Raw genomic sequence first — 22,875 nt, 5'->3', positions numbered from 1 at the left:
CGCTAAGGGATTCAGAAAGTGAAGCCTTGCAGCTTCACTTCCGGGTTCCCTACTGCGTATGCGCGACTCTCGCTGCGCAATCCGAATGGTCCCTACTGTCTTCTGGGACCCGTGTGTCTCCCAGTGGACAGTGGGAGGGACAGTAAGTGGCGTAGATACCCGCAGACAATGCGGCTATCTATGCCCGGAAGGGGGTGCAAATACCTGTATTAAACAGGTGTCTGCACCCCCTCCTCCCTGAAAGGTGCCAAATGTGACACCAGAGAGGGGGGGTTCCGAAAAGCGTTAAATTTTTTCAATTTTTGGGTGGAACTCCACTTTAAGGATAAATAAAAAGCAAAGTAAAGACCTGAAATATGACAGAATTATTGATAAAAGGGGCGTGTTTTTACGTGAAGCATTTATAAATTAATATTTTTGATACACTTTATCTCGCTCTTCACACATAATTGACCTTTTTTGCAGTCAAGGAACTCAACTCGCAACTAGAAAACAATGAACAGGAAACAAGTAAGTCCATGATATTTATAATTGTATTATATGTAACCATAGTTCTGATCCATATATCAAATGCTGATGCACAGGCTTTGTAGGCAGGTGTAGTCTACTTTCTCCAAGACAGATGGCGCTCTCCTGCAACGGCACTGTTGTTGGAGCAGGAAGTCAAGAGGAACAGGTGAAATAGAGGAATTGAGGAACACAGAGTCCGAAACTCGAGATCAAATTCAAAGTCCTCACAACCTAAAGGCGTATTTCTTATATTTTTCTTTTTCTTCCATAGATAACAACTTCACAATAGAAATATCACATCTGAGGAGCAATGGTAAGGGGTTCAGGAACCTGTATTGCTATTCTGCTATTCACATAGTTGTTTTTTTTCTAATATATGAAGTAAAACTTGGATCTGAGGGCTCAGTGTATGAGGCATATATGCATACTAGAGTGTGTATGACCCGAAAAACGAAGAAAAAACCCCCAAATGAAATGAAAACTAAAACCAAATTTTTCGGCAGTGCACATGTCTAGTAGTATTTCTCAGTGGCCACATAATCATTGCTTTTTGGATGCAATACTGCTTCTATTATATTTTATTTATGGGGAAAAAAAAGTTTTATATATAAAAGTCTATATAAAAATTCCCATACCTATAATTTAATAGTTAGTAATAGTTAAAGTGGGGGTTCACCCTATAAATGTTTTTTTTTTCTAGCATTAAATTAAGCATAGTAGCGCGAGCTACAGTATGCCTTTATTTATTTTTTTAGCCCCGTACTCACTGTTTAATCCTATAGTGAAGATTCAGACTCCCCGTGGGGAATGGGCGTTCCTATCCAGAGGGAAAATGATTGACGGCCGGCTCTGGCGCGTCGCGCTTCTCCGGAAATAGCCGAAATGGGACTTGGCTCTTCACGGCGCCTGCGCATAGTCTGTGCGCAGGCGCCGTATAGCGCCGTGAAGAGCCGAGACCTACTCCGGCTATCTTCGGGAAGCGTGACGTGCCAGAGCCGGCCGTCAATCATCTTCCCTCTGGATAGGAACGCCCATTCCCGCGGGGAGTCGGAATCTTATCTATACGATTGCACAGTGAGTACGGGGCTAAAAAAATAAATAAAGGCATACTGTAGCTCGCGCTACTATGCTTAATTTAATGCTAGAATGTTGGTAACGAGGGTGAACCACCACTTTAAGTTATTTCAGATTTTCAAATTTTCAGGTTTTCGGAATTTACAAATTTTTGAATATTCGGAAAAATTTCTTAAATTTGTTGAAAATTTGGTAAAAAACGAATTTGGAACGAAACAAATTGCACACACGTCTAAATACTACGGCAGTCTAGGTTGGCTGTGAAATGGTACTGTGGGGGGTGTACTGTATGCCTGAAAATTATTTATATTTTTAATATATAATATTCTCTTCAAGTGCTCATTATTTATTATTTTATTTTGGTTAATTAATTTATTTATTTTTCCAGTCAAGGAACTCACTTCACAACTAAAAAACTATAAAGAGGAAACAGGTAAGTCAATATGCAAATATTAGAGTTTAGCCAACACTTCCTGCCTGAGGTCATATGACGTTTTGGACTTGAAGTGGCTATTTTTGGATGATGGATACAGCTAGAGACATCATCCAAATGTAGCGCCGGGTTACTTTGAAGTACCGGTGCTATTTAAATTTAAAGGTAGATCAGATTGTTGTTAAACTCTGATCCAAATTGTTATGTTCAAAACAGGGTCTCTGTCTCAGCTTGGCTGTGCTGTGGGCTCATTCTGTTGACCTGGGGTGTCCTCCCCACCCCAGTGCGGTAGATGGCAGCAGTGCAGTCAAGATTTGGGTGCTCTTCCCCAGCAGCCAATCAGGAGGGTTGAGCCACGCTGTGAATGCTGGGGGAGGGTATTTATGGGGCAGACGCCATTGGTTCTAGGTTCTTCTTCGTCCACCTTTAGGGTGACCACATCACGGCGCCCCGACGTTATGGCCTACCTGGCCAGGGCGTGCGTGCCATGCGGTGTTCCTTGTTCCGGGACCATGCTGGTCCGGAACATTTGAGCAGTGACGGGGACCCAGTGATCGACTGGGTTCCCACCTTTGAGGATCCCAAGCGGTAAAGCTTTACGGTGGGGAGTCCGTCTGAGGAGCGCCAATGAGAGGCTGGTGGTCCAAAAGGATTTCGACAAACCAACGGGGATCGAGGTAGTCGGACACTGAAGGATTGATCACCTGTCAGTCGGTACCTGGGCGACGTGAAGAAGGAGATCCAGGCGTAATTCACCTAAGGAGGATTTTACATATGCATATATTGTAGATGGAGCTTTATGCTTTATGATATAGTTTTTTTAGGCTCTCGTTATCTGTTTTGCTGGATATTTTGTTTACTGTGTACAGAGTTCAATAGCTCAAGCATAAATATTCCATACATTCTAAACTGAATAAGTTAGAGAAGGGACACTTCCTTCTAATGGCGCTTTTTGAATCATGTTTTATGCTTTTAGTTGGGTCATGTTCTGGGTGATCTGAGCAGTCAGATGTCTTCTGAGTAGTCCTTCCTGTCTGTGGAGGGGCTTTCAGATTGATATTTACTTCTTTATTTTATTATAAAGTTATTTTATGTTTTAGATTCTGGGTTGAAAAGGAATGTGTCTGCTCTGAAGGAATCAGGTAACTATAGTAAATCTTGTACAACTATATGTAAATCAAAAGAAGGGACTTTATGCAATGCTTAGTCCTGGGTGTGTCATTACAATGTTCATTCACTTCAGCTTTGTGTTTTTTCTTTCCAGTTGGCAACATAACAGATGGCCTAAAGAAGATAAAGAATGGTGATCATTCCAGATTATTCTACCCCCTTTATTTTTATAAAACAGAAAGCCTAGGAGTAACAGCTAGCTCCGCCCTCCCACTCACCCCCTGGCCTATCACAGAGCTGATGCTATGTGTGCTCTAAAAACAAGGGCCCAGATTCACGTAAATGGGCGCAAAATTGTGCGGGCATAACGTATCTCATTTACGTTACACCGCTGCAAGTTTTTCAGGCAAGTGCTTTATTCACAAAGCACTTGCCTGTAAAGTTGCGGCGGCGTAGCGTAAATCACCCGGCGGAATTCAAATTCGGCGGGTAGGGGGCTTGTTTCATTTAAATGAAGCACGTCCCGCCAAACGAACTGCGCATGCGCCGTCCCTAAAATATCCCAGTGTGCATTGCTCCAAATGACGTCGCAAGGTTTCGACGTGAACGTAAATGACGTCCAGCCCCATTCACGGACGACTTACGCAAACAACGTAATTTTTTTAATTTTCGACGCGGGAACGACGGCCATACTTAACATTGGCTGCGCCTCATAGACCCAGGGGCAACTTTACGCCGGGCAAAGTCTAACGTAAACGTCGTAACTTTACTGCGTCGGCCGCACATTCGCATATGTAGCTAATTTGCATACTAGACGGGGAAATCGACAGAAGCGCCACCTAGCGGGCAAAAGAAAAAATTGCAGTTAAGATCCAACGGCGTAAGAGACTTACGCCTGTAGGATCTAATGAATATCTATGCGTAAATGATTCTAAGAATCAGTGGCATAGATACGACGGCGCTACGCAGAGATACGACGGCGTATCTGGAGATGCGCCGTCGCATCTCTTTTGAGAATCTGGGCCAAGGAGTCCAACCATGGACCTTTATCAATGGGAGTCCCACAATATACCTTTATTTATTGGGTCCCACCATGGGCATTAAATTATGAGGTTCAACCATGGATCTTTGTTTATGGGGTCCACCACGGACCTTTATTTATGGGGTCCAACTATGGACCTTTATTTATTTGGTCCCACCATGAAGCTTTATTTATAGGGTCCCACTATGAACCTGTATTTAAAGGGTTCCACCATGGACCTTTATTTATTGGGTCCTACAGTGAACCTTTATTTCTTGCATTCCACCATAGCCCTATGTTTATGGGGTCCCACCATGGACCTTAATTTATAGGGTTCCAGTATGAACCTTTATTTATTGGTTTCCATCATTGACCTTTATTTATAGGGTCCCACCATGAACCTTTATTTCAGGAGTCCCACTATGGGCCTTTATAGGGTTCCACCATGACTGTTTGTTCATTGGGTCACACCATGGACCTTTGTTCATGGGGTCACACCATGGACCTTTACTTATTGGGTCCCAGTAAATACCTTATTTATAGGGTCCCACCATGAACCTTTATTTCAGGTGTCCCACTATGGGCCTTTATAGGGTTCCACCATGACTGTTTGTTCATGGGGTCACACCATGGACCTTTGTTCATAGGGTCACACCATGGACCTTTGTTCATGGGGTCACCACATGGACCTTAATTTCAGGTGTCCCACTATGGGCCTTTATAGGGTTCCACCATGACTGTTTGTTCATTGGGTCACACCATGGACCTTTGTTCATAGGGTCACACCATGGACCTTTATTTATTGGGTCCCAGTAAATACCATTATTTATAGGGTCACACCACGGACCTTTATAGGGTCCCACCATGAACCTTTATCTCTGGTATCTAACAATGTACCTTTAATATGTAATATGAGCAGGATGTAGGAACCTCTTCTTTTACTGTATATAAGACTGGTATTCTGGTTCTAATAAACAGTTATTGTTCAGCAATCAAGCAAGTATCACCTTGTTTGTAGTTGTCATTGGTTGGAATATCTGATCTCTAGATTCGGACTGGGAGGAAGCAGTGTATGACGAAAGCACTCAAGCGGAGTTTGGGGCATTTCGTTCAGACTTAAGGGGGCCGGACTGTGGCCATTGGGAGTAGAAATGGTCCTGACACCAGTGTGAATAAACAGTGCCCCGTCTTTGATGCCAATGGGATGAATAGCATCTCCTCTTTGATGTCATTGGTAGGAATTGTGCCCCATGATTGGTGTCATTGGGCCTCGTTGTTGGTGTCATTGGGAGGACTTTTGCCCCATTATTGGTGTCATTTGGAGGAACTGTGCCCCTTCATTGGTGTCAGTGGGGGGAAAATATGTTCCATTGTTGGTATCAATGGATAAAAATAGTTCCCCAAAGGCAGGATAAAACAAAGGGCTGCATTTGGCCCCCGGGCAACAGTTTGGCTTCTTGGGGGAGATGTTTATAGAAACTAATCAGCTTCTAATGTCTTCTTGTTCAATTAAGCTTATTGGTTACCAAGTACAGCAGGACCAGATGCTGTGTGCACCAGTTTTGGTAAATCCCCCTCACTGTGTTCTCCTCTCTTCCCAGAGAACATCCAGGAGGCTTCCTGCACCAGCTGCCCCAATGGATGGCAACTAATTAAATCCAACTGCTACTATTTCCAGGATGAGGGAGTATCTTGGGATCGGAGTCAGGAGGAATGCGAAAAGCGTAATGGTGTCATTGTGATCCTGAAGGACAAAGCTGAGCTGGTAAGTGTCACACCTAGCTCCTGGATGGAAAAGAGATATGGGGAGTCCACCATTCATCACCAATGACCATCCAGATCCTACATTTCTCTGAGGCATGGATGCTATTCAGAAATTGCTTTGTATTTTATCAATGAATGTAGCAGGGTAGCTGCTCGCCTGCTCCAGATGGGACCTGGAAGCTAGTGGAGGTCTCTGAACTAGAGGTGTCTACCAGAGTCATTTCCAGCTTCTAGAGGGATCCCACAGGTATGGTATTGGCATAGTTACATTGGTCCAACCTGGATCAACGCTACTATGGAAAAATGCCATACCTGAAATTCTTTATCAGCTCACATGACCTGCTCACTGAAAATGTACCGCGAGCGGGTGCCAGCTACAGGCACTGTGATGTACTGGTACATGGCAGTGTGTATAGGCACTGGTGCACCCCCTGGGGCGCGATGCTGTGACCGGTGGACACAGTGGATGACGGCGTTTGGTATCCAGCAGCTTACATGTGATCATTATGATTGGTCATAGCAATCACATGATTACAATATCAACAAAACAGCCATGAGTGGCTTTCATTTATGACTGTTTTGCTTACTATTGTGATGCTGTGATTGGCCCACAGCTATCACATGGTACATTGGCCAATCAGAGCACTTCTGCGATGCTGTGATTGGCCCACAGCTATCACATGGTAGAGACAGAGATTGCCGCTCCAGGCAGGTCTTGTTGGGTGCAAATCTTCTTCTCAGGAACTGAGGGTGCTAGCAATGCACATGGCAATTAAGAACAAAAGATGATCAGGACAGCCACACACCAATCCAATGTAACTTTAATATAAAAAACTGGAAACAGGCACTACAAGTCACAGCAACTGAACCTAGGACAGCTGACACGTTTCACACTAACTTCAGTGTTTGCGCATAGCTATCACATGGTACCTGGGACAATCAGAACACTATTGCGATGCTGTGATCGGCCCACAGCTATCACATGGTACCTGGGCCAATCAGAGCACTACTGTGATGCTGTGATTGGCCCACAGCTATCACGTGGTACCTGGGCCAATCAGAGCACTATTGCGATGCTGTGATTGGCCCACAGCTATCACATGGTACCTGGGCCAATCAGAGCACTATTGTGATGCTCTAATAGGTCCACAGCTATTACATGGTACCTGGGCCAATCAGAGCACTATTAAGATGCTGTGATTGGCCCACAGCTATCACATGGTATCTGGGCCAATCAGAGCACCCTGTACCATGTTATTAGCTGTAGCCAATAACAACATGTCAACAGTAGGCAAGCTGTCATGAATGGAAAGCCAGTTACAGTAACTCTTCCTTATAACAGTGATCATCACTGTTATAAGCAAAAATAGTGTAAAAAAAAAAAAAAAATCCTGATCCCAGCCCCAGAGTAGTACAGTGTCATTATGGTGAGACTAAATTGCTCTAATGATAGGATTTAAATTAAATAAATAAAAAAAAGTAAAAAAAGAGGAACAATTTGGTAAAAAAAATGTGTACACCAGTCAGCATCCCTGATCACCGCCCCACCAGTCATACGATGATGCTGTACTGCACTGATGGCAGTATGTAAAAATAAATAAAAATTGTGTTTTTTTTTTTTTATTGAATTTCTTTTTTTTTTTCAAAAATATTGCGAGAAAAAATGACAACTTCAAAAAACTCAACACGCCTCTTAATAAATACCTTGGACTGTCTACTTTCCAAAAAGGGCTCATTTGGGGAGTATTTGTACTGTTCTGACATTTTAGGGCCTTGCAATGCCTCAAGGGACTTGTAGTTTCGCAATATCTGGAGGGCCGCCAGTTTGAGACCCCCCGATTTTCCATACCGCTGGACGTCATATGACGTCCTGGACTTTCAGTGGGGATATCTGAATGATGGGGGCAGCTACAGGCATCATTCAGATATCCTTCTCTTCTGCCGGCGATCCTGTGCACCATAAGAACGATCATAGCGATGGACACCAGTCATCTCTATGACCGTCGGAGGTCCGGGCGCGATGTTATGACGTCACGCCCGGTACCTGGAAGTAAACAAAGTAAACAAAGCGGCAATCGCGGCTGTCGGCATGAGATGGGTGAATTTTTTTTCACGATCTCATGCTTGTAAGCCTGGAATAGAGATGTGAGGTCTTATTGACCACCCCGCATCTCTCCATAAAGAGGACCTGTCACACTGATTCCTATTACAAGGGATGTTTACATTCCTTGTAATAGGAATAAAAGTGATCAAAAAAATGTAAAAAAAAGTGTAAAAATAAAAAAAAATGAAGTAAAATAAAAATAAAATTAAAAAACATTTTTTTTTTAAAACGCCCCTGTCCCCGAGAGTTCGCACTCAGAATGGAACACGAATGCAAGTCCCGCCCACATATGTAAACGCCATTCAAACCACACATGTGAGGTGTCGCCGCGTGCGTTAGAGCGGCAGCAACAATTCTAGCACTAGATCTCCTCTGTAACTCTAAACTGGTTACCTGTAAAAAATAAAAATAAAATAAGCGCCTATGGAGATTTTTAAGTACTGAAGTTTGGCGCCATTCCATGAGTGTGTGCAATTTTAAAGCGTGACATGTTGGGTAACTTTATCTTTCACATTATACAAAAAAATTGGGCTAACTTTACTGTTTTGTTATTTTTTAATTCATGAAACCGTTTTTTTTCCCCCAAAAAAAGGCGTTTGAAAAATGATTTTGCAAATACCGTGCGAGGAAAAAAGTTGCAATGACTGCCATTTTATTCCCTAGGGTGTCTGCTAAAAAAAAACATATATAGGCCCGGATTCACAGACATCGGCGCATATTTATGCCGCCGTCGCGTATCTCTTTTACGCTACGCCGGCGCAACGCACAAAGGCAAGCACTGGATTCACAAAGCACTTGCTCCCACTCGCTGTTAAAGATACGCTGGGTTCCCTCGGCGTAAGCCAGTGTAGGTGGAAGTGGGCACGAGTCATGCTAATGAGGCGTGACCCCATGCAAATGATGGGCCAAGCGCCATAGAAGTACTAAAAATGAACGGCGCATGCGCAGTCCCGTGGCTGCATCCCAGTGCGCATGCTCAGAATCACGTTGAGACAACTGCCTAAGATACATTGAATCACTGCCTACGACGTGAACGTAACCTACGCCTAGTCATATTCACGTACAACGTAAACGAGAAAAGATACGACGGCTTGTGTTCCCTGGTCCATACCTTTGCATGAGTTGCGCCTCCTATATGGGGAATAACTTTACGCCGGACGTACGACTTACGCAAACCGCGTATATTATGCGCCGAGCGAAACTACGTTTGTGAATCGGCGTATCTCCCTCATTTGCATATGTGCATAGAAAATCTATGGGAGCGGCAAATGCGCCCGGCGTAAATATGCGCCCACGATACGACGGCGTAGGCAAGTTACATCGGTCGTAGGAAGCCTATTTTCAGGCGTATCTAGTTTTGTGGGCACGGCGCATAGATACGACGGTGCATAGTTACACTTACGCGGCGTATCTCGCGATACGTCGGCGTAAGTGCTTTGTGAATCCGGGCCATAGTGTTTGGGGGGGTTCTGAGTAATTTTCTAGCAAAAAAAATATGATTTTTGCATGTAGGAGAGAAGTGCCAAAATAGACCCGGTGGTTAAATGAATAGGAGGGCAGAACAGGAGATAAAGAAGCATTAAATGTCCTACATTATGGTGACCTGTATACTTCCTTCTGGTATATTTGTTCTTTATTTTTCTGATGACTATTTCTTTATTTGTTGTTCCAGGATTCTCTGCTGCCAACCATAGGATATCAGAGATATTGGTTAGGACTGAGGAGAGACAATAAAGATATCAATAATTGGCTGTGGGCCGATGGGAGCCGCCTAACCTTCAGGTGAGGTCCTCCAGGTGTGATGGAAACTCTACATAAGGTTACACCTCTGAAACCAGGAAAATCTTTGCCTTCGTACAACTCGTCACTGGAAATATCTGTTCTCATTTTCCCATTGAGACTATGAAACGAATGCTGAGAGTCCTTCGTGAGAGCCAGTGACTCTGATACACAGGATCCGACTATTCTGAATTGGACTCTGCACAAGAACCAAAGTCCAGGGGAACTGTGCAAAGATGTAGAGGAATTCCAGATCCGTTCCTACTGTTGTCTGGGTTCTTGAATCTGTCCTTCAGCATAATGTGGTTGTAAAACCCGGAAAGTCAAATACCAACAGAACATTAAATTTAATAAAGAACAAGGGCGCAAATCATTTGTACATAGTATGGCTGGTAGAAGAACAGCCTGTAATCCTCACCGCTGCACTGATTTAAAAAAAATACACCACCGACTCCCTTCCCGACACATATACACTGTATTATCAAAGGTATTGGGACCCCTGCCTTTACACACACATGAACTTTAATGGCATCCCAGTCTTAGTCCGTAGGGTTCAATATTGAGTTGGCCCACCCTTCCAACTTTAATGGCATCCCAGTCTTAGTCTGTAGGGTTCAATATTGAGTTGGCCCACCCTTCCAACTTTAATGGCATCCCAGTCTTAGTCCGTAGGGTTCAATATTGAGTTGGCCCACCCTTCCAACTTTAATGGCATCCCAGTCTTATAGCTAGATTCAGTAAGAGTTAGGTCGGCGTATCAGTAGATACGCCGACCTAACTCGGAATCTGCGCCGACCTAAGTTTAAGTGTATGCTCAAACAGAGATACACTTAAACCTATCTAAGATACGACGGCTTGCGCCGTCCTACCTTAGGGTGCAATATTTAGGCTGGCCGCTAGGTGACGCTTCCATTGCGGTCGGCGTAGAATATGTAAATCACTAGATACGCCTATTCACGAACGTACGCCCGGCCGCCGCAGTACAGATACGCCGTTTACGTAACGCATTATCAGGCCTAAAGATATTCCATCAACTAGTTGGAATAGTAATGTTAAAGTATGGCCGCCGTTCCTGCTTCGAAATTCGAAAATTTTACGTAGTTTGCGTAAGTCGTCCGTGAATAGGGATTTATGTCATTTACGTCCATGTCGAAACCAATAGGCCCGTGCGGCGTACGTTGCCGCAATGCACACTGGGATATGTAGGCGGACGGCGCAAGCGGCGTTCCAAAAAAACATCAATCACGTCAGGTCAAAGAAAATTAACATTAAACACGCCCCTTCAGCCTATTTTGAATTAGGCGCCCTTACGCCCGCCCGCTTTAGGCTACGCCGCCGTAACTTAGCAGGCAAGTACTATGTGAATCATGTACTTGCCTCGCTAACTTACGGCGGCGTAGTGTAAACACGATACGCTACGCCGCTGCAAAGTTAGGACACCCTTACTGAATCTAGCTATTAGTCTGTAGGGTTCAATATTGAATTGGCCCACCCATCCAACTTTAATGGCATCCCAGTCTTAGTCCATACGGTTCAATGTTGAGTTGGCTCACCCTTCCAACTTTAATGGCATCCCAGTCTTGTTCTGTAGGGTTCAATATTGAGTTGACCCAACCTGTGCAGCTATAACAGCTTCAACTCATCTGGGAAGGCCGTCCACAAGGTTTAGGAGTGTGTCTATGGGAATGTTGGACCATTCTTCCAGAAGCACATTTGTGAGGTCAGGCACTGATGTTGGACGAGAAGACCTGGCTCACTGTCTCCGCTCTAATTCATCCCAAAGGTGTTCTATCGTGTTGAGGTCAGGACAGTCAAGTTCTTCCACCCCAAACTCAGTCATCCGTGTCTTTATGGACCTTGCTTTGTGAACTGGTCCAAATCATTTGGTGGAGGAGGGATTATGGTGTGGGGTTGTTTTTCAGGGGTTGGGCTTGGCCCCTTAGTTCCAGTGACGGGAACTCTTAAGGCATCAGCATACCAAGACATTTTGGACAATATCATGCTCCCAACTTTGTGGGAACAATTTTGGGATGGCCCCTTCCTGTTCCAACATGACTGTGCAACGGTGCACAAAGCAAAGTGTCCATAAAGACATGAATGAGCGAGTTCGGGGTGGAGGAACTTGACTGTCCTCGACCTAATAGAACACCTTTGGGGTGAATTAGAGCAGAGACTACGAGCCAGGCCTTCTCGTGCAACATCAGTGCCCTGACCTCACAAATGCGCTTCTGGAAGAATGGTTTAAACATTCCCATAGACACACTCCTAAACCTTGTGGACGGCCTTCCCAGAAGAGTTCAAGCTGTTATAGCTGCAAAGGGAGGGCACACTCAATATTGAACCCTATGGACTAAGACTGGGACGCCATTAAAGCTCATATGCATGTAAAGGCAGGCGTCCCAATACTAACTCGTTACATCACTACAGGAAGGCTTTTTTGGGACAGAGCCACCTAGTGGCAGGCTAGCTAACTGCACCTGCTTACACACTCCTTTCATATACTGCTCTTTACTTCTGTCAATCATGGAGGCTCAGAATCACATGTGGGTATTACCTAGGCCAGTCTGCAGGCAACTACAGCCAACCTAGGAATTCCTATTCCTCCAGACTGTCACCAACCCATCAAGGCATTTTTCTTCCCAAGATCCAGCCACTACTTGCAATAGGGCTGAGGACTCTAGAGAGTAGTACTAAGGCAGGCTTTTGTGATGTTTTCAGGAAGCAGCCTTCTGACATCTTCCCACCGGCCATGTACTGTTTGCATCGTATAGAGAAGCACAGGCACCTAGTGAACATATCCCATTGGTCTCATTGGTGGGTGTCAAAAACACAGCTGTTAGTTGCAGAAAGAATCTCCCAATTTTTACCCGACTAGCCCTCTGTGTGCTTTCGTGGTTGAGGGGAGGCGGGTACACATGTTCATATTTGGTGGACATGTCCGGTTGTGTGGCAGTTTTGGGCGGAGATTTTCAGGATGGCCTCAACCCTGGCTAATCAGTCTTTAGATCCTGACCCAGCACTTGCTTTATTGAATCACTGTGCCCTCGATTTTACCAGAGCCCATTTGAAAATCCTTGCGAATTGTGATCACCTCCAAACAAATTATAGCTAGAGCCTGAAAGATCCCGTCACTTTGTACTATTGAGACCAAAAACAGGGTGACCCAAGTTATGGTACATAGTAAAAAAGAGGCCACCATACAAGATACGATTCCAAAGCATCGTAAAATATGTCAGCCTTGGGTAGACCATTTTCTTCCACTTTGTTTTGACTCTTCCGTCCTCGAACCTTGACGCCCCAGTTTATATCAAGGTTGTACCGTAGCCTAATTTAACCTCTCCTGCCTTTCTCCTCCTCTTTTTCTTCTCTTCCTTCCTCGAACCTTGACACCCCGGTTTGTATCAAGGTTGTACTGTAGCCTAAAGCCTCGTACACACGATAGGTTAACCAGAGGACAACGGTCTGAAGGACCGTAGTCTTAGGTTAACCGATGAAGCTGACTGATGGTCCGTCATGCATACACACTATAGGTTAAATAACCGATCGTGTCAGAACGCGGTGACGTAAAACACAACGACATGTTGAAAAAAAAACGAAGTTCAATGCTTCCAAGCATGCGTCGACTTGATTCTGAACATGCGTGGATTTTTTTAACCGATGGTCGTGCCTACTAACGATCGGTTTTGACCTATCGGTTAGGAATCCATAGGTTAATTTTAAAGCAAGTTGTGTTTTTTTAATCTATGGTTAAATAACCTATGGGGCCCCCACACAATCGGTTTTGACCGATTAAAATGGTCCTTCAGACCGTTGTCCTCTGGTTAACCTATCGTGTGTACGAGGCCTAACTCAACCTCTCCTCCCTTTCTCCTACTCTTTTTCTTCTTTTCCTTCCTTGAACCTTGACGCCCCGGTTTGTATCAAGGTTGTACCATAGCCTAACTCAACCTCTCCTCCCTTTCTCCTCCTCTTTTTCTTCTCCTCCTTCTTCTTTTTTCTCATTTTCTTCATGTGATACTTGGGGTCTCCCCTGAGTATATTTTAGGACTTTCCATCCTGGTTGACCTGTTGGTATTATATTTCCTGTTTGTTGGACTAATATGATATGTGTTTTTGGAAGCTTTTTGCCCTTGTCTTCTTCATCAATTACCAATTGTTGGATCACCTTTTTTCATTACTGTCAGATTTTTTATGCCCTGTACACACGAGCGGAATTCCCGTCGGAAAAAAGTTGGATGGCTTTTCCAACGGAATTCCGCTCAAGCCTGCCTTGCATATGCAGCGCCCTGCTCCCAAATGACTGGGTGCTATGTTAGTGGGTGTCTGAGCCGATAACATGGCTCAGACTGTGATGATTTGTACTAAATTAGCCTCTGTCCTGTTATTGGCTGTGCCTGATAGCATTTTCCCACTGTTGCCTGTAGGTGGCGATACCCCCACAGGCCAGTGTTGGAACACAGGCAAGCCATAGATCATTGAGTATCTTTCCTCATGAACAGCCCAGTGGGAGTGGTGCCCCGCTGTGCATGCCAGGAAGGGATACTTAAGGGGCAGACGCCATATTTTGCGGTCCTTCACCTCGTGGCCCTCCTGGCACAAGGTATGTGTTGCGCGATTTCCAGCCCCAGGACAACGTCGGCCCGAGGCTGCATCTCTATCACTAGGCCCAGTTATGCTGACCGGGCCCTAAAAATCTGGAGGGATCTCAAGCTGTCCATCTAAGCGAAGGAAGCAATACTTAATTTTAATGAAGGAAACCAGGGGAGGACCTGCCCTGGAGGAGACCAAGAGGAAGGCTTATGTCTCGGGATAGGCCTGGTGATCTTATTAAGGAGGGATCCACGACTCAAGTTGTCCTACAGTTTGCCGGGTCGGCTTAAAGGCTCTTTAACCACTTGCCGTAGCCGCACCGTCCTAATACGTCCACAAGGTGGCTCTCCTAGGCGAGAGCACGTAATATGACGTCCTGCCTATTAGCCGCCACTAGGGGCGCACGCGCTGCTGGAGGCGCGCGCGCGCGCCCCCCGCTCGCCCCCGACTCCCGTGCGTGTGCCCGGCGGGCGCGATCGCCGCCGGGCACACGCGATCGCTCGGTACAGAGCGGGGAACGGGAGCTGTGTGTGTAAACACACAGCTCTCGTTCCTGTCAGCAGGGGAAATGCTGATTTTCTGTTCATACAATGTATGAACAGAAGATCAGTGTTTCCCCTAGTGAGGCCCACCCCCCCCCCCCCACAGTAAGAACACACCCAGGCATACTTAACCCCTTCCCCGCCCCCTAGTGTTAACCCCTTCACTGCCAGTGGCATTTTTATAGTAATCTAATGCATTTTTATAGCACTGATCGCTATAAAAATGCCAATGGTCCCAAAAATGTGTCAAAAATGTCCGAAGTGTCCGCCATAATGTCGCAATATCGAAAAAAAAATCGCTGATCGCCGCCATTACTAGTAAAAAAAAATATTAATAAAAATGCCATAAAAATACCCCCTATTTTGTAAACGCTATAACTTTTGCGCAAACCAATCAATAAACGCTTATTGCGATTTTTTTTTTACGAAAAATATGTAGAAGAATACGTATCGGCCTAAACTGAGGAAAAAAAATGTTTTTTTATATATTTTTGGGGGATATTTATTACAGCAAAAAGTAAAAAATATTCATTTTTTTCAAAATTGTCGTTCTATTTTTGTTTATAGCGCAAAAAATAAAAAACGCAGAGGTGATCAAATACCACCAAAAGAAAGCTCTATTTGTGGGAAAAAAAGGACACCAATTTTGTTTGGGAGCCACGTCGCACGACCGCGCAATTGTCTGTTAAAGCGACGCAGTCCCGAATCGCAAAAAGTACTCTGGTCTTTGGGCAGCAATATGGTCCGGGGGGTAAGTGGTTAACTGTACGGCTGGAAGTTCGGGTATAACGTTCTGTGGCAGAGGATTCCAGGCTGTTCAATTTGTTCCCAATCAGTCTGTGGCAGAGACTGTTATCAAACTGGTTCGTGCTTCATCCCAGCTGCTAGGCCAGGTGAGAGGGGCCTATCCAGGTGAGCAATACCCACTGAAGAGGGAGTGGTGAATGACTTTGGAGTTTAGGGGGTTTTTCCCCGTGATCTGTACCGTGTACCTGAACCTTCCCTTCCCCCTTTATCCTTCTACCTTCTTCACAAGTTTTGAGCAGAAGAATAAAACCTGACAGTTAAAGGTTTTACATCTTGTGTGGACAAGAGTTCTTTCAGACTTTCTTCCCCTAGACAACGAATGTTGAGATAACGTGCAAGTCTAAACCGGCAGCTCCTACGGGGGTAGTGTTACACATACACATGGTCACAAAAAAGTTTGGTGAACTTTTGACTGCCAAGAACGCGGTGACGTAAAAGACGAGCCGAGAAAATGAAGTTCAATGCTTCTGAGCATGCGTCGATTTGTTTCCGAGCATGCGTCGGAATTTTTTTACACACGATAGGAAATTCTGACAGGAAAATAGAGAACCTGCTCTCTATATTTTTCCAGCAGTTTTTCCGTTGGAAAAAGTCTGATGGAGCATACACACGGTCGGGATTCCCGACCAAAAGCTATCATCTGACTTTTTTCAATGGGAAAACTGATCGTGTGTATGGGGCATTAGACTCATTGTCACAATCTATGTACATTTTCTTTGTGTTTCAGTCATATTCACTTGCGTCTATGGTGTTATTGTTTTTTATGTATCCATTATAATAGCTTCAATAAAAATATTGAACAAGAAAAACATGGCTGTACAATCCAGTTCCACCCAGCCGCTGCAGCATTCAGCCACTCATATACCACGTATACACGCTCGGAATTTCCGTCAACAAATGTTCGATGGGAGCTTGTTGGAAATTCAGACCGTGTGTAGGCTCCATCAGACATTTGCTGTCGGAATTTCCGACAACAAACATTTGAGAGCTGGATCTCAAATTTTCCGACAGCAAAATCCGTTCTGGTAAATTCCGAGCGCATGTGGACAATTCCGACGCACAAAATTCCACACATGCTTTGAATCAAGTACGAGACGGAAGCACTCGGTCTGGTAAAACTAGAATTCGTAATGGAGATAGCGCATTCGTCACGCTGCAAAGAGCAATAACGGACTGAAAAGCACGAGGCTGAAAAGCGCAAATCGTCTCTCACCAAACTTCTGCTAACACGAGATTAGCAGAAGGAGCCCAAAGGGTGGCGCACTTGGTATTGAACCTCCCTTTTATAGTGCCGTCGTATGTGTTGTACGTCACCGCGTTCTTGCCAATCGGAATTTCCAACAACATTTGTGTGACCGTGTGTATGCGAGACAAGTTTGAGCCAACATCCGTCGGAAAAAAATCCACGGTTTTGTTGTCGGAATGTCCGAATAGAGTTTTGAAGGCTGCCAGCAGTGGGGCTGGACGGTGCCCTTCTGCCCACGTGAGAATTCCAAAATCTCATGAACAGTGGCTGAATTACCAGTGAGCATGTGGCGTTATGCACTTAAATGCGCCCACCTCTGGGTCCGTCAGACTGAATGGAAAAAAAATTGTGTTTGGGTCCACTTTTACTGGATGGTCCAGTGGTTGGTGGAAATCGGTGGCAGAAGTCCACTTACATCCATCCACCTACTTATAGGAATTACATGGGTCTGTCCCTCCATGGAGGAAAAATCTGAATGCATGTGAATGTCACATATGTGGCATCCGTACCGTTCTGATTCAACTCAGCAATGGATCGGTCTAGGCCAGGGGTGTCCAAACTTTTTTCAATGAGGGTCAGATTTGGTGAAGTGAACATGCGTGAGGGCTGACCATTTTGCCTGACATTCTTTGAACCATTAAAATTCGGTCTAAGGCCCAGATTCACGTAGGGCGGCGTTACATTGAGCGGGCGTAGCGTATCATATTTACGCTACGCCGCCGCAACTTAGAGAGGCAAGTGCTGTATTCACAAAGCACTTGCGTCCTAAGTTGCGGCGTAGCGTAAATGTGCCGGCGTAAGCGCGCCTAATTCAAATTGTGAGGAGGTGGGCGTGTTTTATGTAAATAAAGCATGACCCCACGTAAATTACGTTTTGAATGAACAGTGCATGCGCCGTCTGTGGACGTATCCCAGTGCGCATGCGTCGGATAGAATGCCTAAGATACGTCGAACACTGCCTACGATGTGAACGTAACTTACGCACAGCCCTATTCGCGTACGACTTACGCAAACAACGTAAAAAGATACGCTTGTTCCGACGTCCATACTTTGCATGGGCTGCGCCACCTAGAGACCAGCTTTAACTTTACGCCGGCGTATGTCTTACGTAAACGGCATAACTAATTGCGACTGGCGTACGTACGTTCGTGAATCGGCGTATCTTGCTCATTTACATATTCAACGCGGAAATCAACGGAAGCGCCACCTAGCGGCCAGCGTAAATATGCACCCCAAGATACGATGGCGTAGGAGACTTACGCCACTCGTATCTTGGCCAAATCTATGCGTAACTGATTCTATGAATCAGGCGCATAGATACGACGGCGGCCATTCGGACTTACGACGGCGTATCTGGAGATACGCCGTCGTAAGTCTTTAAGAATCTGGGCCTAAGTGTGTTCGTTTGAGCACTAATATACTGCCCAACAAGAATTCTCTTGCCTTTGTGACTGTGTGGGAGTAAAGAGATGAACTTGGGCGTATTATTTGGATATACCGTATTTATTGGTGTATAACACGCACCTTCACTTTAAGAGGAAAAAAAATGTAAAATGTTAAATAAATAACCGTGAAGCAAAATAAGGGTCAGTGCCCATCTGCAGCCACACAAGTGACATGAATGCAGCACCCACCATTGCCAGGAATGCAGCACCCACCATTGCATGTAATACAGCACCCACCATTGCCAGGAATGTACCCACCATTGCCAGGAATGCACTCACCATTGCCAGGAATGCAGCACCGACCATTGCCAGGAATGTACTCACCATTGCCATCAGTGCAACCTTGGAGGGGACAGGGAGGGGGCATGATGAGCGCCAAAGATTACCTACAGGAGAATCTCCTGTTTACACAGCGGCCTCTTTAATAGAAAGTCCTGACTCCTTTGGACAGAACAGTCATCCAATGGCAGTGCCGGAGACAGGACTTCCTATTACAGAGGCCGCCCGTAAACAGGAAATACTCCTCCTGTGTGCACGGCACTCGCCCCGTCTCCTCCCTGTGCCCTCCTATATGTCTTTTGTGGCTCCGGCGCCGGGAGATCGTCAGGGGCCACAAAAGATATATATGTTTAGATAACCAGGCGGGTCGTTCAAAACCGGACTGCGGGCCGCGATTGGCCCGCGGGCCGGACTTTGGACATGCCTGGTTTAGGCTGAACAGACACTGCCTGTGTGAAAGGGGCCTTATAGAGGAGAGGATCATTGGAACTCTAGCAAGACCTTTTTTGGGGGGTTTTGGATGGACATTGGGTGCTCGATTATCCCAGAAGACTTCTTGAGATCACTCAACCACCACACCAAGGCTATTACAAAGATATTGAAGAGATTTTGATTGATCTTGGTGTGTTCTCCATAATCTAAAATAAAAACATTTTTAAATCAAGAGCAATAGTGACCAATCTTATTAAAAATATGTTCTTATATAGGGTATTGCTTTTGTTTTTACAGTGCCTGGAACACAGGAGAACCCAATAATGAGCATAACAGTGAACACTGTGCTGAGATCCTGGGTGGACCCAAATCAATGAATGACCGGAACTGTGAGGCCAACATTGGTTACATATGTAAAAGGGCATGGACCTGCTGAGATATACAGCCTACTATGACATACCCCTTGTGACAGACCTAGCAGGGACAGAGGCTTTTGGAGAGGACTGAATGCTAGCCTCCTGCCTTCTGAATATGGGCCCTGGATTTTAAGGGAACAATACTCTTTGCAAGGTGTATGCCTGGGGAGCTTGTAGTAATGTTACTTTGGATTCAAGTCCACGTCCCCCCAAAACACACAGGGCCAGATTCAGGTAGGGAGCGCGTATTTGTGTGCGGGCGTAGCGTATCCTATTTACGCTACGCCTCTGCAACTTTGACAGGCAAGTGCAGTATTCACAAAGCACTTGCTCCGTAATTTGCAGCGGCGTAGCGTAAATTGGCCGGCGTAGGCCCGCCTAATTCAAATGTGTTAGATGTGGGCGTGTTTTATGTAAATTTATTGTGACCCCACGTAAATTACGCTTTTTCCGAACAGCGCATGCGCCGTTCGTGAAAGTATCCCAGTGCGCATGCTCCAAATGACGCCGCAAAGACTCATTGATTTCGAAGTGAACGTAACTTACGCCCAGCCCCATTCACGGACGACTTACGCAAACGACTTAAAACAGTCCCGACGTCCATACTTAACATTGGCTGCGCCTCCTATAGCAGGGGTAACTATACGCCGGAAAAAGCCTTACGTAAACGACGTAAAAAAATGCAAACATACGTTTTTGAATCAGCGTATTTACCTAATTTGCATATTTGATGTGGAAATAGACGGAAGCGCCACCTAGTGGCCAGCGTAAAATTGCAACTAAGATACGACGGCGTAAGAGACTTACGCCGGTCGGATCTTAGTCAAATCTATGCGCAACTGATTCTAAGAATCAGGCGCATAGATACGACGCCGCACACTCAGAGATACGACGGCGTATCTGGAGATACGCCGTCATATCTCCTACCTGAATCTGGCCCACAGACTCTGGGAATCCTGTATATGCCATATTATAGTGATGGCTTCATAATGTTGGGGCTCATAGAAGATGCTGATGTCATCTACTCCAGCTACCTGTCTGTTGTCTGCTATAATGTGTTTATTGTAAATAAGGCTAGTGTGGGCTCTAAGAGTGTTTCACCCATTGTTGTTGTTTGTGTTAATTAACTCTTCTATTGTGTGAAGGTTTTTCTGGTTTCTATTTATGATAATGTTTATTGTGTCTTCTGAGCTACAAGACGGCAAGTCTGTCCTAAAGGTCATGCCTCTGATAATTAGCTCATGTTAATTAGGTTTCTGGTTACAGTTTGTATTGTCATCCTTGTGTATATATTTGATCTCTAATAAAAGGCTATTCCTGATGTACTCCGCGACTGGTGTTGTCTGGTGACTGGGTGGGTTAAAGAGTCTTGGATAGTGCTGGTTCTGGACAAAGGAAGCATTGACGGCGGACAAAGTTCTGTTGAGTACAAGTGTACGTCACACCTGTGAAAAAAGTTTAAGATCAGATCCAACTGCAGCTGTCCTCTGTTTATTGTCTACCCTGTCCCATCCGTGGAAGGGTTGTCAGCCAAGGACTGGACTACAGAACACATTACCCTCTCCGTAACATGGGGAGGGGTGAAAAAAATATCCCTTGAGTTGCACATTGCTGCAAAACCGCTATGAAAGAGTATGTTGCAGTCTCAGCCCGGGCCCCAGGCAGGCCACGGCCCAATGCATTTTGATTTACTCCCAGAGTTTAGTCATGGAGAGCAAAATACGTTGGGGTGTGGCCTGGTCAAATCTTGGGATGAGATTGCCACAGACTCTTTCATAGCGGATTTTCAGTGATGATATTTTCTTCACTACATGTTTATGTTTGGAGCCAAGACGAGCTCCATTCCCATGGACTAGGACCCTCTGGAGCCTGGGCGGCACCCACATTTTTTGATTGGTTCACAACGGCGAGGGGGGGTGTTCAGCAATCCATAGGGGTAGCTTATCATTTTACAAGACATTTGGATTAACTGGTATTTTTTTTTTTTTTTTTAAATGTTATTTTTTTTTAAGTGTATTTTTGTGCGTGTACTCGAGAGAGGAGCCGGACTGCAGGAGTTGGGAGTAGGCAGGCCTCCCCCAGAGGCAATCTGCCACCTTTCTCCATGCCCCGGGTGGCAATGGTGGGTCCTCCCACACAGCTCGCCCGACCTGCTCCGCTTTGAAGCCCCACGGATCAGAGGGACTCCCTATAAGGGAGTGAGAGGATTTGCCCGTTCAACCAGCCCCGTTAGTCCTTCGCCTCTCTTTTTTAGAGACCACATGGTCAAAGTGCGTGCATGTTAACCCAATTTCGAGTGCGTGTAAGTGTGGTGGTTTTTGTGGGAGGGGGGTGGGCGTACTAAGCGCAGGCTTACCTCGCATAGCACACCCACCGGGAGCCGGGCTGAGACCACCAAACTCAATTCACATGTAGCCGAGACCGGGATCCAAACCCCTAGCTGCAGAGGTGAATGGCTTGTCAGCGCAGTGCCAATCGCGTTGAGCCACCGCAGCTCCCTCTGGTATTTTGTTGCAGTTAGCGAACAGATACAACAAAACACTTCCACCTGTAAAACTAAACAGACCAAAGGGGAGCAAATAATAGAAGTTCACTGGTGGAGTTTACATATCCTTTAAAAAGGGCCAGTTTACTGCCGTTCAAACATTAAGGGGGGCCGGACTGTGACCAGTGGGAGTGGAAAAGGACCTGACATTGGTGGGAGTAAACAATGGTATAGGCTTAGTGGTCAGTGGGGGTAATTAAACTGAATCATTGGAATCAGTGTGAGGAATATTGCCCCATCATTGGTATCAGTGGAAAGAATGGTGGAAAGAATAGTGTCCCATCATTGGTATCAGTGGGAGGAATAGTGCCCTATCATTTCTGTCGGTGGGAGAAATGGTGCCCTTTCATTGGTATCAGTGGGAGGAATAGTGTCCCATCATTGGTGTCAGTGTGAGGAATGGTGCCCCATCATTGGTATCAGTGGGAGGAATAGTGTCCCATCATTGGTGTCAGTGGGAGGAATAGTGTCCCATCATTGGTATCAGTGGGAGGAATAGTGTCCCATAATTTGTGTCAGTGGGAGGAATAGTGTCCCATCATTGGTATCAGTGGGAGGAATAGTGTCCCATAATTTGTGTCAGTGGGAGGAATAGTGTCCCATCAGTTGGTATCAGTGTGAGGAATAGTGTCCCATCATTGGTGGCAGTAGAAGAATTAGTTCTCCAGCTCTGGTGTCAATGGGAGGAATAGTATTTCAATGTTGGTATCAATGGAAGAAATAGTGCCCAAAGGGCCAAATAAAGGCAAGGACCCCTACTTTAAATACCAGTTTCTGT

The 22,875-nt window shown here is 45.4% G+C and overlaps 1 protein-coding gene across 3 annotated transcripts in view; it reads left to right on the top strand.

The window, feature by feature from the left end:
- The window catches only part of LOC120933739 (perlucin-like protein), a 42,269-nt gene extending 22,492 nt beyond the window's left edge, over positions 1 to 19,777 (top strand). For all 3 annotated transcript variants that reach the window (XM_040347109.1, XM_040347110.1, XM_040347112.1), the window contains 8 exons: positions 466 to 510; positions 782 to 823; positions 1,973 to 2,017; positions 3,118 to 3,159; positions 3,282 to 3,320; positions 5,750 to 5,913; positions 9,689 to 9,798; positions 19,434 to 19,777. In XM_040347109.1, coding sequence (XP_040203043.1) covers positions 466 to 510; positions 782 to 823; positions 1,973 to 2,017; positions 3,118 to 3,159; positions 3,282 to 3,320; positions 5,750 to 5,913; positions 9,689 to 9,798; positions 19,434 to 19,572 — 626 coding nt within the window. In that variant the 3' untranslated portion in view covers positions 19,573 to 19,777. The remainder of the gene's footprint in view (positions 1 to 465; positions 511 to 781; positions 824 to 1,972; positions 2,018 to 3,117; positions 3,160 to 3,281; positions 3,321 to 5,749; positions 5,914 to 9,688; positions 9,799 to 19,433) is intronic.
- The last annotated feature ends 3,098 nt before the right edge of the window (positions 19,778 to 22,875 follow it).

Source organism: Rana temporaria, chromosome 3 (assembly GCF_905171775.1).
Source record: "Rana temporaria chromosome 3, aRanTem1.1, whole genome shotgun sequence".
NCBI classification, from domain to species: domain Eukaryota; kingdom Metazoa; phylum Chordata; class Amphibia; order Anura; family Ranidae; genus Rana; species Rana temporaria.
Note: the sequence above shows the minus strand (reverse complement) of the source record. Positions and strands in the feature narration are given on the sequence as shown.